The sequence below is a fragment of the Musa acuminata genome, chromosome BXJ3-1, assembly GCF_036884655.1.
Source record: "Musa acuminata AAA Group cultivar baxijiao chromosome BXJ3-1, Cavendish_Baxijiao_AAA, whole genome shotgun sequence".
NCBI classification, from domain to species: Eukaryota; Viridiplantae; Streptophyta; class Magnoliopsida; order Zingiberales; family Musaceae; genus Musa; species Musa acuminata.
The window spans coordinates 12,065,001-12,081,814 of NC_088349.1; the positions used below are offsets into that span (position 1 = coordinate 12,065,001).

At 47.1% G+C, this 16,814-nt stretch overlaps 1 protein-coding gene across 1 annotated transcript; it reads right to left on the minus strand.

The window, feature by feature from the left end:
* Positions 1-7,979: 7,979 nt before the first annotated feature.
* Positions 7,980-9,062, minus strand: LOC135628237 (glutathione S-transferase U17-like). Its single transcript, XM_065134820.1, has 2 exons — positions 8,624-9,062; positions 7,980-8,523 (listed from the first exon to the last, which is right to left on the minus strand). Exons 1-2 carry the CDS (start codon positions 8,948-8,950, stop codon positions 8,170-8,172), a joined length of 681 nt encoding a protein of 226 aa, XP_064990892.1. The 5' UTR covers positions 8,951-9,062; the 3' UTR covers positions 7,980-8,169.
* Between the last annotated feature and the right edge of the window lie 7,752 nt (positions 9,063-16,814).

A 16,814-nucleotide genomic window follows, 5' to 3' on the forward strand; every position in this document is an offset into this window, starting at 1 on the left:
GAGAGTGTTTACGAAAAAAGAGTCCATGATTTAGGGTCCCTTTAAGATATCGTAGAAGTCTCTTGACCGCAGACTAGTGTAGAGTAGATGGTTGCTGCATAAACTGTGATAATTTGTTGACAGCAAATGAGATATCTGGACACGTGAGAGCTAAGTATTGTAAAGAGCCAACAACTTAGCGGTATTGAGTGGGTTCCGTAGCAGGACTTCCATCCGATAATTTGAGAGAACCATTAGTAGAGATGAGGGTTGTAACTGCATTTGCATCATGTATGTTTGTCTTTAATAACAAATCTTGAATGTACTTGCGTTGTGATAAAAGGAGACCGGAAGATGTGAAGGTAGCTTCGACGCCCAGAAAGTAGCTCAAGGGTCCGAGATCCTTAACTGAGAATCGAGCTACCAGCTGTCACACATGAAGATATCAAGGGAGCAACGGATCCAGCAACTGAAGCTTGAATAGCTTAGAGGATGAGACGATCTTGATGTAGCCACAGTTTGTGAGCTGGATTGGGTACTGGACTAGGATCGTCGGGGATGTTGAGCATGGCCGGAGGACAACTGAAAGAGCCATCAATGTAACCTAACAAATCGTATCTAAATAAAAGATTAGAAAATTGAGCTCGCCAGGATGCATAGTTGCCACCCTTTGATAACTTAAAGGGGATCAGCGTGGCAGCATTAATGGATATAAGTCCTGTAGAAGAACAAGAAGTGGGAGTCCCTACAGGAACTGAAACATCAGAAGAAGTGAACGAAGACATTTTTTTTTTTTAGAAGAGATGCAGCGAACCTTGTATGATACTCAGGTCACACAAGGTGGAGAATGAGGGAGGGGGCTACTGCTATAGATTACTGCAGCAGATTGGGCAATCTACAACAGTGCCTAAAGCTGTCGGCAGCTGCTGTGGATTGCTGCTTGCTGCAACAGATTGTAGAGGCTACAGTTCGTCGGAAGATGGTCGCGAAAACTGCAGCGGTACTCAAGGAAACTGCAGTGAGAGAAATATGCAGCAATCAGATGTATAGAGGAAAGCGACAGTGAAAGATGTTGCGGTAGAGGAAGGAAGATGCAATGGTTGCGGTTGCTGTTGGCCGGGAAGCGGCTGCGACAGCGAAGGAGGAAGACACGGCAATCGTCGTTAAGCAAGGAAGACTGAGCGAGGAAGACACCACCATTCGCCATTCGTCGCTATTGAGGAGGAGGACACCGCCGTTAAGGAGGCACCATTGTGTAGAGGGAAGCGGCAGTGAAAGCTGCTGCGGTAGAGGAAGATGTAGCAGTTGCGACTGTTGCTGGCCGACAAGCGAGGAAGACACTGCTGTTCATCGTTCACCGCTATTAAGGAGGCAGTGAGAGAATGTTTTCCTCCTTGCGTGACGACGACGGAGAGTGTCTGCTGTAGGCAGCAAATAGGAGAGGGAGCAAGGCCGGCGAAGAAAAGCAAGACCGGCGACGAAGGAAGAGAAGGAGTGGATGAGCAGAGCCAAGACAGTGCTCATTAACACTAGCTCTGAATCCATGTCTTGTGCTTCTTCAATGACTCCGCTTGAGGCAACGTGTTACTGTGGCTGCTTGGCTAACACACGGCGATACTACTGTCACCAAGGAGGAATTGCTCCGATACCATGTTAGAAAATAAATAGATAAACAAGTTGTAGAATAAGTTGATTGTTATTAACATATCCCCCTTCTTTTTATACATGTTAGAAGGGAGAATTTTCCTCAACAGGTTAGAGGATTTTCCTCAACAAAGTAGAGAGATTTCCTCAAACAGTTAGGGAAATCTCATCTACTTATCAATGAGGAGGGTGGCAGCTAAAAGGGGTCCAACCTATAACCTACTAAGTCCCAACTCTTATTTATAGCCTCTTTTAATTAACCCTAATGGACCCTTCTTATTAGGTATTAGATCTCTATCTAATTACTCATAGCTTAATAGATATTAGATCACCATCCAATAACAATTATAAGCTCTATTTGGTCTCTCCCAAGGATCCATTAAAATATGAGCATATCATATATCTCATATCTAATACTCTATTCGTCGTGTTATCCATTATATGTGTCTAACCCTTTAGGCCCAATACCGAGCTAGTTGTGAGTTGCACATGTCATAATTTCTTCTAACTTAGTGAATTATTATCCGTATAATAATTCACTCAACTTATCAACTATTGACATACTGTTAGGACTCTAGCTTGGAGAGTCCTAATTGAGAGGGACATTCATGTAAAATTGTTAGGACTCTAGCTAAGAGAGTCCTAATTGAGAGGGACATTCTGTTAGGACTCTAGCTAGGAGAGTCCTAATTGAGAGGGGCATTCATGTAGGAGGTTTTTTCTTAGAGAAGAATTAGGAGTTGTAAGGGAATAGGAGTCTTGAGTAGGAGTCATATTAGGAGTTGGTTAGAAGTAAGAGTATTAAGTAGGAGTCCTATTAGGAGTTAGGGTTTAGAAGCCCTATAAATAGCCATGTATTCCTTCTCTTTTCATAAGCAATAGATGAATCTTTTCTGCAGCCTTTGAGCAGCAACTTGGAGGGAGGAACCCCTATAGAGTTCCAGGAGGCTGATCCCCTAAAGAGATCAACCCCAAGTTTAGAATCTGCAAGGGTTCTAACACCTAGTATCAGAGCAGCGTTCTTGGCATCTCGCTGCCCTTCCACAGCCATCCATCAACCCTCCACAACCATCCAAAGCAATTCCCACAATTGCTTAAAAGATCGTCGCCAAATTTCGTCGTCATCTCCACCACCACGGATCATCCTTTGATCTCCCCGTGAATTGCAACAGGTTCTGGTTTTCTACCTTACTGCTGCTGCAATTTAGTTATCCTTAATTAAAAATCTCAAAAAAAATTATTCCTATATTGCTGCATAAACTTTTCGTTATAAAGTTTTCATCTCTATGACGAAAGATACATTGCAGAATTCCAACCGTATAGCACCATCTGTTTGATCTTGCTACTATATTTTTTCTATCCAAATCTCTACAAAATTTTTATGACATCTTTGACACTTCCTAACAGCAGATTTCCCTTTGGTTTTGTCGAAAAATTATTAATATAAACCATTGATATTTTACGTCTAATCTGCTATACTTGAAAATCTGCATTGTAAAATTTCAGCCGCATAGCACTGTTTGTTTGATCTTGAAACTACGTTATTTCTATCCAAATTTCTACGAAATTTTTATGACATCTTTGACACTTCCTAAAAGTTGATTTCCCTTTGGTTTCATCGAAAAATTCTCAATATAAACTACTGATATTTTATGTCCAATCTGCTGCACTTGAAAATCTATGCTGCAGAAAATTTCAGCCGCATATTGTTGCCTTAACCCATCTATTTGCAATCTTTTTTGAATGAAATTTCTTTTACACTTTATAGATCATCTTGGCTTCCATCTAAGATTGATCTATTAAGAAATTCATCTCAAAAAATGATTTTGTGTTGCTACAAATTTTCGTCGTAACCCGCTGAAATTTCTCGACGAGAATTCTGCAAGTGCAACTTGCACCAATTTCCTTGCTGTTATACTGCCGAAATTTTCTTGATTAAATTAGGTATCCTTGCTGTCATATAAACTGTGATTTTGCTATCAATTTCCTCCTCAATTCTCTTAAGTTTTTGTTGGAAATTACGTCGAGAAACCGTTGTTTCTTCGACGACAATTATACTCTTACAAGACAGCACATACTTGCTGCAACTTCCACTTATTTCTATAAAACCTTTGCTACCATCTACCACAGATCTAAAACTTTCATCTACAGCCCTAAAACTCCACCAAACCACACCCTCAAACTGCACCCAAAATAGCCACAAAACAAGCCTAAACCGCAGCCTACATCCATCAATCCACCAACCCTTTCGACCATTACTTCTCTCAACCTATACATGCCTTTAACCCAACAACAAAAGAGAGATCTTAACGTCATAGATTTGGGGGCATATACAATGGCATCTATGGAGGCAATCAATGCTAAATTCGAAGCCTTGGAGGCGCGAATAGAGGATAAGATTCGGAGCTCTTTACCGAACTCAGATTGGGCCGACCACTAAGCCTGAAGAAATCATATCAAGGAGAGAGCTTTGCCCAATCACACCAAGCCCGAAGAGATGACTTCCAAGGGAGGGGAGGCTCTATAACTGACCCCAACTATCCATGCATGAGAGTGGACTTCCCTAGATGGGAAGAAGGAGACCCGATTGGTTGGATCTCACGCGCAGAGCGATATTTTCGGTACCACAAAATCGCAGATGCATCTATGGTGAAAATTGCAGCTATACATCTTGAAGGGGATGCTATACAGTGGTTTGAACAGTTTAAACATACTTATGGAGTCCTTTCATGGCAACAATTCAAAGAAGGACTGCTGATCCGCTTCAGACCAACCGATTACGAGAATATTGACGAACAACTAGCAAAGATCCGACAAACCTCCACCATTCAGGAGTACCAAACCAGGTTTGAAAGGTTATCTAATCAAAATCATGATTGGTCTCAAAAATAGCTATTGAGGACTTTCATTGAGGGCTTGAAGCCGGAGATCTGAGGAGAAGTTAAAACGCGACAACCGTACACGCTTATGGCAGCCATCTCTTTCGCACGACATCAAGAGGAGCAATTGAACCATGAAGCTCGAAGGACTAGGGTCGCTCCTCAACCAGTAATATTGAAGCCCTTAGCCCCCCCTACCGTCGACCAAGTCCCTGCACCAAAGAGGTTAACAAGAGAAGAGCTTCGGGAGCGATATGCAAAGGGGTTATGTTGGCATTGTGACGAGCCGTGGAGCCGTGAGCATCGCTGTAGTAAAGGAGGACTTCTTATGATTGAACCGATAGAAGAAGAGGTCATTGAACATTTAGAAGAGAGCCTTGAACATGAAGAAAAAGATGCAGAAGAAGAGCCACAACCGACCGAAGTTACGGTACATACACTAGCTGGCTACTCAAACCCGCAAACGATGAAAGTTGGAGGCCTTCTCAAACAACAACCGATCACTGTTCTCATCGAGACGGGCAGCACTAATAACTTTCTAAACAGTAAGGTTGCTGTCCATATGAACTTACCTATTGATAATTGCAGCAGGTTTGTCGTTAAGGTCGCCAACGGACGGATTTTGAAGTGTGATCATAGGTGCCCGCAGGTGAAACTGTTGCTGCAGGACCAAGAGATAATTGCAGATTTCTTCCTCCTCCCTCTTGATGATTATGAGGCCATACTCAGAATTAAATGGTTGATGACATTAGGTGATATTTCTTGGAATTTTATGCAACTATTTATAAAATTTTACAATAGGGAGAAACAGGTGATACTGCATAGGAAACGTGAGGGCGACGTAACGATGATTTGCACACAACAAATTGAGAAGGTTTTGCATAAAGCATGTAGGGGCTTTTTGGTAAAACTTGAGCAGAAAATTAAAGGAGAGCCAATAGAATTTGAAGATCCAAACCTATTTCCTTTGCTTGCTGAATTTTCAGATATATTTGACGAGCCGCACAACATACGTCTTACTCGTCGGCATGATCATTGTATAATGATTTTTCCAGTCAAATCTCCAGTAAATACTCAGCCATATCGGTATCCACATCTCCAGAATGATGAAATACAAAGGATTTTAAAAGAGATGCTTGAAACAGGAGTTATTCGGCCAAGTTGCAACCTCTACTTTTCATCGGTGCTACTTGTACACAAGAAGGATGGAATATGGCGAATATGCGTTGATTACCGAGCTCTCAATGGCATAACCATCAAGAACAAATACCTTATTCCAGTAGTAGATGAATTGCTAGATGAAAGGGAGCACAAATCTTTACAAAGATGGACCTTCGATCCGGGTATTATCAAATACGAGTGTATGAAGAAGTCATACCGAAAACCGCCTTTCGAACACACAACGGCCACTATGAAATTTTACTTTCTTCAACAAAAGGTGGGATATCTTAGGTATATCATATCAGAGGAAGGTGTGACGGTGGACCCCTTCAAAATTAAAGTAATGTAAAACTGGCCGACCCTGAGAAACAGAAAATTGCTACATGGCTTTCTGGGTTTAACAGGCTACGACCACAAGTTCGTGAAAAACTATGGAAAAATCAGTGCACCACTTACTTCCTTACTGGAAAAAGATGTCTTCCAATGGTTGGACAGAGCCTCCGCTGCCTTCGACAAACTTAAGGCAGCCATGACGACGACGCCGGTGCTAACACTACCAGATTTCAACCGACCTTTCATTATTGAGGCTGACACATCTGGAGTCAGAATTGAAGCCATTCTCATGCAAGATGGTCGACCACTCGCATACACTAGCAAGGCATTATCTCCCTCCTATCAAAATAAGTCAACATTTGATAAGGAGATGCTCGCCATTGTGCGCGCAGCAACGAGGTGGAGATCGTACTTGATTAGGCGATACTTTCAAATCAAGACCGACCATAAAAGCCTAAAATATCTCTTGGAGCAAAAGATATCTTCCCCCGAGCAGCAAAAATGGGTAACAAAACTTCTTGGATTTGATTATGAAATAACTTACAAAAGGTGGAAAGAGAATGTTGTTGCAGATGCGCTTTCGCAGCTATCGGAGCAAGCTGAATTTTCGGTTGTTTTACTTCCAACCAGCGACTTCCTTGAGGATATTAAGATGGAATGGCAGGAAGATTTGGAGACCAGTAAGAAAGAAAAAAAAAAAATTGGAGGAAGCACCAAGCTCCGTGGCTTATTACAATCGGGACTCAAAAGAATTATGCTATAAGGGACGCATTGTGTTTGTGACAAATTCTACTTGCATCTTCAAGAGCAGATTTTGGACAAAGTTATTCCATATACAGGGTACTAAATTGAAAAGGAGTACGACATATCACCCACAAACCAACAGCCAGACAGAAGTTTTAAATAGGTGCTTGGAGACAGCCCAAAGCCACCCACCAAATATGACTACCCAAAGAGAACTCCAGACCCAGCTAAGTGCCATTATTGATCGACGGATCGTGACTCGACAACAAGGACCCACTAATGAAGTGCTAATACAGTGGGTGAACCTACCAATAGAAGATGCCACTTGGGAGAACTATGACGACATGGAGATCAAATTTCTAGAATTCACGAATCATAGCCTCGAGGACAAGGCTGATTTGAAGAGGGCGGGTCTGTTAGGACTCTAGCTTGGAGAGTCCTAATTGAGAGGGACATTCATATAAAACTGTTAGGACTCTAGCTAAAAGAGTCCTAATTGAGAGGGACATTCTGTTAGGACTCTAGCTAGGAGAGTCCTAATTGAGAGGGGCATTCATGTAGGAGGTTTTTTCTTAGAGAAGAATTAGGAGTTGTAAGGGAATAGAAGTCTTGAGTATGAGTCCTATTAGGAGTTGGTTAGAAGTAAGAGTCTTAAGTAGGAGTTCTATTAGGAGTTAGGGTTTAGAAGCCCTATAAATAGCCATGTATTCCTTCTCTTTTCATAAGCAATAGATGAATCTTTTCTGCAGCCTTTGAGCAGCAACTTGGAGGGAGGAACCCCTATAGAGTTCCAGGAGGCCGATCCCCTAAAGAGATCAACCCCAAGTTTAGAATATGCAAGGGTTCTAACACATACTAGGCCACTACGTCATAATCCTCAAATAGTAGAGGGGATCTAATCCACTAGATATGTTTGCTCTCATTGACTGTATATCAATAGTCCATCATCCATCTACTATCCTAAAGATCATATATCGGGTATGGTGCTGTCAGGCCCATATAGATGGTGCTTCTGTCAAGGATATCAATCTCGAATCGATACAAAGCAACAAAGGAGAAACTGTGTAGCTTCACTATTTTTCACTACTCTTGATACTATGTTGCATCAACATGTCCTTCTTCTATTTATACAGATTATGAGGAAAGATTTCCCCAACAGAATAGAGGATTTGGAGAAATCTGCTATGAATGATAACCTATGAGAACAAAAACGTCAAAGCAACATTTGGAGATCGCCCATCGAATCCAACACAATGGTATCCTTTATTGATCACCAACACAACATCATGAGCAAACACAAAAAGGCCACCTCACATAAAACTACTGTCGGTGACATTATTCTCCACGGATTTCACCACAACAGCGACACCCTGAAGCCACTCCAAGTGACCACCACAATTCCTTGTCTTTAATTTGCAGGAGACTCCTTCTATTTCCCCAGACGCATCTTGGCGAACTCCATCAGCTTCTCCGTCTCCGGCATCACCTCCTTCACGGCCTCATGGGTGCAGAACCTCTCCGCCCAAACCGCGAGCAGAGGCGTCTTCTCCTCGTCGAACAACTTGAGGCCGGTCATCTGCTCGATCACCTTCGCCCATCCCAGGTAGGAACCGAGAGCGATGTCGACGTAACCGATGGTGTCCCCGCCGAAGAAGGCTTTGCCCTTGCTCAGCTTCTCAAACGCCTCCTCGAGCAGCTTCAGCCCGGCCCACGCTTGCTCTGCGGATTCGGCCTTGGCCTCCTCTGTTTCAGCCTTTGCGATGCCGAACATTGACGGGAACCACTGCGTGCAGAGGATTCAGTCATCATCATTCATGTCGATGATCGTAGAAAATTTATAGACCAAGAAAACAGAGGTCAGAAATTGTTGGAGGCAGGCGAACCTTGTCGTCGATGTAGACGGCCCAGAAGCGGTGGAGGGAGCGCTCGTAGGGGTCGGCCGGCAAGATGGCGTGGCCGGAATTAGCCCAGGCCCCGTCGACGTACTCCACGATGATCATCGACTCGCAGACGGGCTTGTCGTGGTGGAGGAGGACGGGGATCTTCTTGTACACAGGGTTGGATCTGAGAAGCAGCTCGCTCTTCTCCCCGAACTTCTCCTGCAGGAACTCGTACTCCACCCCCTTCAGGTTCAGGGCGACCCTGGGGCGCAGCACGAAGGAGCTCGGCCACGCCCCGATCAGCCTCACTTCTCCTGCCCCCGGTGCCATTGGCTTCTTCTTCTTCTTCTCCCTTCTTTGGTATGAGAGGCAACCAACGCCCGGGCTTCGTTTAGAGGATAAGGGGTGATTGCTTCTTCGAAGTTTCTGTCTTGGACAAGAAGGCAGCGATTAATTGCAATAGAAATAAAGCATGTGCCGTGACGACGCAGGGAGTCATAATTGTCGGCTTCATCAAATTTTGTTTCCAACGACAAGGATGACCAATATATATATATATATATATATATATATATATATATATATATATATATATATATATATATATATATATATATATATATATATATATATATATATATATATATATATCGCGAGACATGTGATTCATACCCGATGACTACGGAATCAAATATCTTTATAATCAACCTATATTAAGTCCATTGAAATATTGATAAATATAATGATGTCAATATAAAAAGAATAATTTAAAATATAAAAAATAATTTTATTTTTAAATTTTAAAAATAGATGTATAATTGTAATGGGTAAAGCTGGTATAAAGAAATAAATTTTTAAAATTTTTAAACCAACTAAATATCTCTTTTGACTTGAATCCATATTAATTGATTTAAATTTAATATTTTAGCCTATGTACCATAGTTGTTGTTATGGTAAGTAACTTTTTTAGCCGTGACCTCGGGGTCGACGCAGTTGGTTCAGGGGTCCGAATGGTGGGGATCAGGCGTAGCTCCCCTCTGGCTCTTGTGGTGGCCGATCGCAGGGGATCCGGCTGGAAAGTTTCGCGACGCCGGGTGGGGGCGGCTTCGGTTGAGTACCTGCACACAGGCCGGGTCGGCAGCTCGGCCCGACCCCTCCGACGATCAAGTCAGTGATTGGGAGTGGAGTTTTGGATGAAATCCCCCCCCTTTCGTTTGGAGCCCGGGGGTATTTATAGGTGAGTTTGATATTACCTGATGTGCCACTCTGTCGGAGCAGGGTCGTACCTCTAATGGCGTCTGTCGTCGTCGTGGGCGTTGCGTGGAAGGCCGAGCTGCCGTAGGGTATAGCGAGCTTCAGTCGACGCCTTCCCCTGCCTCGGTCGGTCGTGCGGGGTCAGATGATGAGGTCGTCTGGGTACGGTGGGTGTAGGCGTACATCCTGTTGGTTTTAATGCTTGCGCCCTGGTGTCATGGACTTAGCTGGTTTTGCCTAAGTCGTACGGCACCCTTGCGTGTCCGTCCACAAAGGTCAGCCTCCCCAAAGCCTCCCATTGTCCCTTAGGACTAACAAAAGAGAGAACGGGTTAGAGAGAACGCCACAATCGGGATCCACAAGCAAACATCTCCGTAAAACACTTCATAGACAATGCAAATTACAAACTGACTTCACAAGCTCTGAACAGTTGCACAACAAAGGGTTAAATGGTCCATTATAGACCGAGAATCTCTCACACGTGTCCACATGACACAACCTTTTATTTACAAGCCTAAAGAGGCCACCAACTCAACTAAAATGGGACTATTAAGCCTTCGGCCGCCCCTCTACATTCTGTACAAGGCATGAACATGCCAAGAGACACGGACATACATGAGCATTATATCAAACATCTTGTTTAGAAGTTTGTCCGTGACATTCTCCCCCACTTATTCCTTCGACGTCCTTGTTGAAGCCTTTGTCGACACTGCAACTCCTCGCCTTTGCTGAATCTTCAATCTTCTGCTCCAGCTACAATGCGCCTCTTGGCTCCCAGTTGCTCTCCGCTGCTATTTTTGAGTAGTCGAACCTTTGATCCGCCATGCTGCTGCAACTCACCAATGACTTTGACTCTGGTGTGGGGTTGGCTAAGTTGTGTTGATCATTGTTGATTCCTGCGGATACCCCGGATGAAGGAAAAGACTATCCTTACTGCGCCAGTCTCTCAAATTCCACATGCTGCTTGAACTGGGTGGATGCTTGTTGGAGCTTTAACGAGCATCGTCTCGCAAACTTCTGAAGTTTTGGGTCCTTCCTCCATAAAATTTACTCATTGACTCTTCTTTCACTTAGTTGTCGCATCCAAGTAGGTTCGCATCACTTCCGCTTTCGATTGGCATTTCATTGGGAAATGAAGCGGACAATCTACTCTCAGTAGCACTGATCACCGTTGGTGAGGATTTGACAACTATTGCATTCCATTATCTTCGAAGGGTCTTTGAACATATGCAGAGCTCCTCTGCTGGATAGATAAGAGAATTGGGGTACTCGGTTTCACCCATTCTCTTAAGTGTTGAGAAGGCAAAGGTTACTTGACTTCGCCCGTCTCCTCGAGGTTGTACTTCATGTATCGAGCTGGTTACTGGCCTTTGCCTGCTCTTTGCTCACATTTCTAAAGCACAAAGTGTTTGCACTCCTTGCGTTGAATTAGCTACTATGATTCACCTTCTCAATGCCATTGAACTTCTGGAATGCAGGAAGTTTTCACCCCAACTTGGAGTAGTTCTCTCATAGGTTTGGTCGCCTCTGGGATTGTACCGTCTTCTCTATCAACCCTGCCGCCTACTCCACTGAGTAGCAAAGGTACAGCACCGCGTACTGCCTGCTTCGTTCCTTGGTTATGCACTCTTGCATGACCCGAAGTCCTTCACTTTCGGCTATCTTGATGAGAAGCACATTGACACCGGTCTTACGAAGTTCCTCGGCCTCTGCCCTTCCGCCTTGTCTCGGTACTTGGAGATTGCCTCTGCATGCTCCACCTCCTCGGCCCCTTTCACGACCAAGCGCTCTCCCTCCATGAGAGCAAGGGATCAATGACTTTCACAAAAGTCCTGCCTCTGCGGTACCATGGCGCTGCCATGCCCATGGCACTACTATCCGTCGCCTCGCATCTACATCCATTTTCTTCACAATCAGTAGATATCCCTCTGTGGCACTCCTCCGAGTCCACCTCCATTCTAACTGATGCTTGATTTTGGGTAGCTAAGTCCCTCTGGACTCGTCATCGCTTCCTTGCCCCTTTCGACCCCCTACTTCAACACCTCTGTGTTCTCCAAGCAGTCCGTTTGGTCGATGGAAAGACAGACTGCAACTCACATGCATGGCCTCTTCCATCACGTTGTAGAGTTTGCACCGATTCTGTTCTCCTTAGCTTCCTTGGTAGCAACGTTCACTTACTCGGTCTTGTCCTCTGACTTGCCGGGCTCCCTTAAGCGAATATAAGCTCTAGAGCAGTCCAACTCTCCAGCTGCTTCGATCATACCTCTGCATGATCAAGTCCCTCTCATGGGACCCACTGGTACTTGCATTCGAACTTTTTCCCTTAGTGGAACACAGCCCCCATATGCTGATGACCAAGGTTTTCATCCGATGCAAAATTCGATGCACGCCCGGAAGACCCACCACTATGGTACCATGGCCTTCACTCCTTGAATCCATAGCCCTTCTTGCCATCGTGTTGTTCACCGAAGTGGAGCTTCCAGTAGCTCCCGATCATACCTCCATATGATCTAGTCCCTCCCGGGACTATGTCGTGTGTATCGCATTGCCACGAACTGTTCCGCCACGATCCGCTGCACCATGTCGCCTCCTGGTGACATCTCCATTGCATTCTGATCCTTGTGAAATAAACTCGAATTGTGAACCCTCCATGTGTGGCCTCTGCCAATACATCGCAGGGTCTCTTCCACCTTCGATTTTGTTCGCTCCTTTGGCAATCGACCTTCATCCACCCACTCTTGGGTCACACCTAGATGAAGCACCACTCTAGGACAGTCCGTCGCCTAGTAGCTCCCGAAGTCCACCGACTTCACTATAATTTGTGCACCATTGTCTGGATCCTGGGCCTCTGCCCCTACCAGCACAATCTCCGCTGCGCACCGCTTCCTTCATGGCAACTTTGAATGATAACACTGTGGCATATTCTTCAAGAGTACCTGCCTCTACGTCCTCTTGCCCCGTGCTAAGGCCTTCTGAACCCAACTTCGCCTCCGCAAATTGAGTCGCCTTAGTTCCTTCATTAAATGCTCCTCCGAGATAAGGTGCATGTGCCCAGAAGCTCCCTTCATCTTTGGCACCATGCAAGATGAGTCCTCTCTGATAGAATGAATGACCCATGGAACAACATGATCCTACTCTTGCCTCTGCAAGAGTTTATGTCCTTGACCTCTGTCTAGGGAAAGCACTGCGCCTCTGCTCCATGTTCCAACTTCTATGATGGCTCCCTTCATGCGGCTTGGGTACTTCGCCAAGTTACACCCAAGTTGCTCTGCTCCTCGTTTTTGCATTGAGTCGATGGTAGCCCTCGCGCCCACCATTCCACGGGTCAGCCCTCCCTTGAGTCCGATCTCCAAATCGACTCCAAGTGTGCCTTCATTTGAGTTGCTTTGGGTCGCTCCCCCACTTGATCTCGCAATGCATCCACCAATGCATTCTCTCGAGCGAGATCATGCGACAACTCCTCGCCGCTTGCTCGGTCCATTGAGCTTCGTGGAGTTGTTGTTTGTTGAGGTACTCCTCAACATGTGCGGTCCGTCGCACATGATTCTCCCTCTGGAGAGCCGGGACTTATCCCTCCTGGATAACTGTCCCATTGGAGCAACATCTCTCTTCGTTTCGGAGACCACCATCCCCTTGGACTACTCCGATCTGCTAAACAAACTATGCATTGTTTTGCCTCCTGCAAACACACTTGCTAGATTGCGACTCCACATCAATACATCCCTCGCTGCACCACTCAAGGTCTAGCAATATGCTGAACTCGTTGCACACTTCAGCCTCCTACGGACGTATCCTTCACATGCCGAAGAGAAAGTTTCAATGCTTCATGGCGCCGAGTTTCGGTCGCCTTGGGATGGCCACGAACATTCCATCGTCCGCATACAAGCCCATGTATAAGTATCAAATTCTTCGAGTTAGCAATTCCCCTCACATCTGTGAGCTTTGCATAACTATTTTGGCCGTTGAGCAACTCATTCCACCTTGGATGGTCTCATCCTTTACCAAGCGCCTCGCTTGCCTTGAGCACAATCAAGTATAGTTGTCAACGTTGAGCCATAGCTCAAACTCAGTCATCCCAACCTTTGTGCGCTCCACATTCTTCCAAGCTTGTCTGTTCTCGTGGTGCCTCTTGCGCGAAGGGTTGGCCATTCCTCTGAATGCCAATCTCAGATGCCCGCTCCTCCGAGCGACTCCTTTTCCCTACATCTCCATGCCCGTTTTCTCCCAAACGGTCGCGCGTGTTCTGACTGCCCTCAACGCAGCCCCGCTAGGTCCCCCACGTTTGCATGCTAAGTGTTTCTATGAGTGCTTGTCCCGCTCTGATACCATCTGTCACGGACTTAGCTGGTTTTGCCTAAGTCGTGCGGCACCCTTGCGTGTCCGTCCGCAAAGGTTAGCCTCCCCGAAGCCTCCCATTGTCCCTTAGGACCAACAAAAGAGAGAATGGGTTAGAGAGAACGCCACAATCGGGATCCACAAGCAAACATCTCCGAAAAACACTTCATAGACAATGCAAATTACAAACTGACTTCACAAGCTCTGAACAGTTGCACAACAAAGGGTTAAATGGTCTATTATAGACCGAGAATCTCTCACACGTGTCCACATGACACAACCTTTTATTTACAAGCCTAAAGAGGCCACCAACTCAACTAAAATGGAACTATTAAGCCTTCGACCGCCCCTCTACATTCTGTATAAGGCATGAACATGCCAAGAGACACGGACATACATGAGCATTACATCAAACATCTTGTTTAGAAGTTTATCCGTGACACTGGGGCAGTGTGACGTCCAGGGGTGGCTGACGTCATGGGGTATTACGTCAAATCTGTTTTTACCCCTATCATATTCCCCCCCCCCCCCCCCCCCCCCCCGAAAGGAGCTATGCGTCGGTCTTTGCATGCAGGGGGTTCGATGCATGACTTCTTACCTCAGGTGGGCTGGCTGTGCGGATCTGAGGGGCACGACGCAGGCGGGCTACCGCGCAGGTGTGGTCTTGGGCGGCGTGCAGCCGAGGTCCGAGGAGCACAACGCAAGCGGCCTACCGCGTAGGTGTGGTCTCGGGTGGCGTGCAGCCGAGGTCCGAGGAGCACAATGCAGGCGGGCTACCGCGGAGGTGTGGTCTCGCTTTGCTTTAAATTTGGCGGCGGCAGGGATCAAAAAAGCTACCGCATTCAATTTTACTTCCTGAAAGGGGGAGCTGGCCGCGCGTCTTCGGGCATCGGGATCGAGGCGTCCGGCTGCTGCCGCTTCAGCGGGGATGCCACGTTAGGCCTTCATTAAGGCGGAGCGCCTTTTGGTGTCTTCTGATGCGACGTGATAGTTACGCACGTGCGCGGGTGGGCTGTCACCCGCTCTTGGGAGGTGAAGGGACGTTGGCGGGATATCCCCTTTAAATAGCAGACGCCAGTCTTTACCTCTATCTTTCGCTGCTGTGTTTCCTCCTTCGAGTTGTGCTGTCGCTTCCCCAGTTCTCTTCCTGACCTTCTGCGTGGTTCTTTTTCCTCTTTCTAAGGTCAGTTGAGATGTCGGCCTCCTCTTCCCCTTCTTCCCCTCCATCTTCCTCTCCTTCTTCTCCTGTCCTTAGGGCTGGGGAGGGAGATCCCCTTCCGTCCCCCGTTGAGTCGTCCGACGGGGAAGCGGCACGAGCCCTCGAGGCTTTGATGTGGCCGCATTATATCGACTCCACCGTGAGTGGGTCTTCGATGGAGGGACTCCGGGAGCGCTACAGCATACCGGAGGATCATATCCTCAGTGCCCCTGAGCCGGGACAGCGAGCGTACGACCCAGTCCCAAGGGGTTTCGCCTTGACCCTAGATGCTCTGGAGGCGGGTTTGCGTTTTCCTTTTCATCCCCTGATTATGTCTTGCCTTTCTCTCTGGCGGATTTCGCCATCCCAGGTGGCGCCAAACTCTTGGCGTTACCTAGTGGTATTCCTGGGAGAATGCCACTATGCCCATATCACCGCTACCCTCAACCTCTTTCTTTCTTGTTATCGCCTTTACAAGGGTTCGGGGGGTTATTTCTTATCGGCCCGGACGGGTTTTCGTGTCGGGGGTGCCCCTTCCAGTAACAAAGGATGGAAGGGGAAGTTTTTTTATATTAGCCGCGGACAGGACTGGGGCTTCAGGGTTCGGTGGTCCGCGAGGGCGATCGACAACACCACCCCCTGTTTAGGCGAAGCAGAGCGCCAAGCTCAGGGGAGGCTCAGAGAGATTCTCCCCAGGTCGTAGGCCATCCGGACCATGACCGAGCAATGGCTGGTCGAGGCGGGCCTTAGCCCGATGCCTCTGGGTACGTTAGTGTCGTTCGGTTCAGGTGTTTGCGTGGTCAATTCCGGATACTGACGTCTTCCGTCTCTTTCAGAAATGGTGAACCTCCGGTCGCTTCTAGGGGATCAGGCGTCGTAACCCCCTCCCCCAGCTTCGTCGGCCGAACCGCAACCCCCTCTCCCAGCTTCGCCGGCCGTCCCGCAACCCGACTCGGAGGACACTCCGCTGGAGGTCGAGGATGGGCGCCCTTCGAAGAGGGCGAAGACAACCCCGTCGAGGGGGCCTGAAGCGGGCTCCCGTCGCGGCGAGGCTGGACCCAGTTGGCGGACGGCTGGGAAGGGTCTGCACCCCGTCTCCGTATGTGACCTATGCCGACTCCCAGCTGGAGACGGGGAGCCGTTCTTGACACGGCTGGCGAGCGAGATCCCGCTCGGTGTGTCCGGCGAGCCCCTGATCGCCCGCTGGGAGGGCTTGTCCTGGGGGGATAGGGTGTGGGCCGGAGGGGACCTCTCTACAGCGTTCCTCCGAGGCGCGCTCCATCCTGACATGGCTCGGGACTTGTATGTCCTGCCCTCGGAGGCGCTGCTCAACAAGTCTGCCCAGTCGCTGACCTGGGTAAGTACGTCTCCGCTTTTCGGGTTCGCCTGTTCGACGCCGACCTTCTT

Excerpts from the sequence above, each read along its gene's own strand:
- LOC135628237 (XM_065134820.1), bottom strand. The coding sequence starts at position 8,950 with ATGGCACCGGGGGCAGGAGAAGTGAGGCTGATCGGGGCGTGGCCGAGC. Across the intron at positions 8,524-8,623 it reads CCGTCTACATCGACGACAAG|TGGTTCCCGTCAATGTTCGG; the intron begins GTTCGCCTGCCT and ends CTCTGCACGCAG.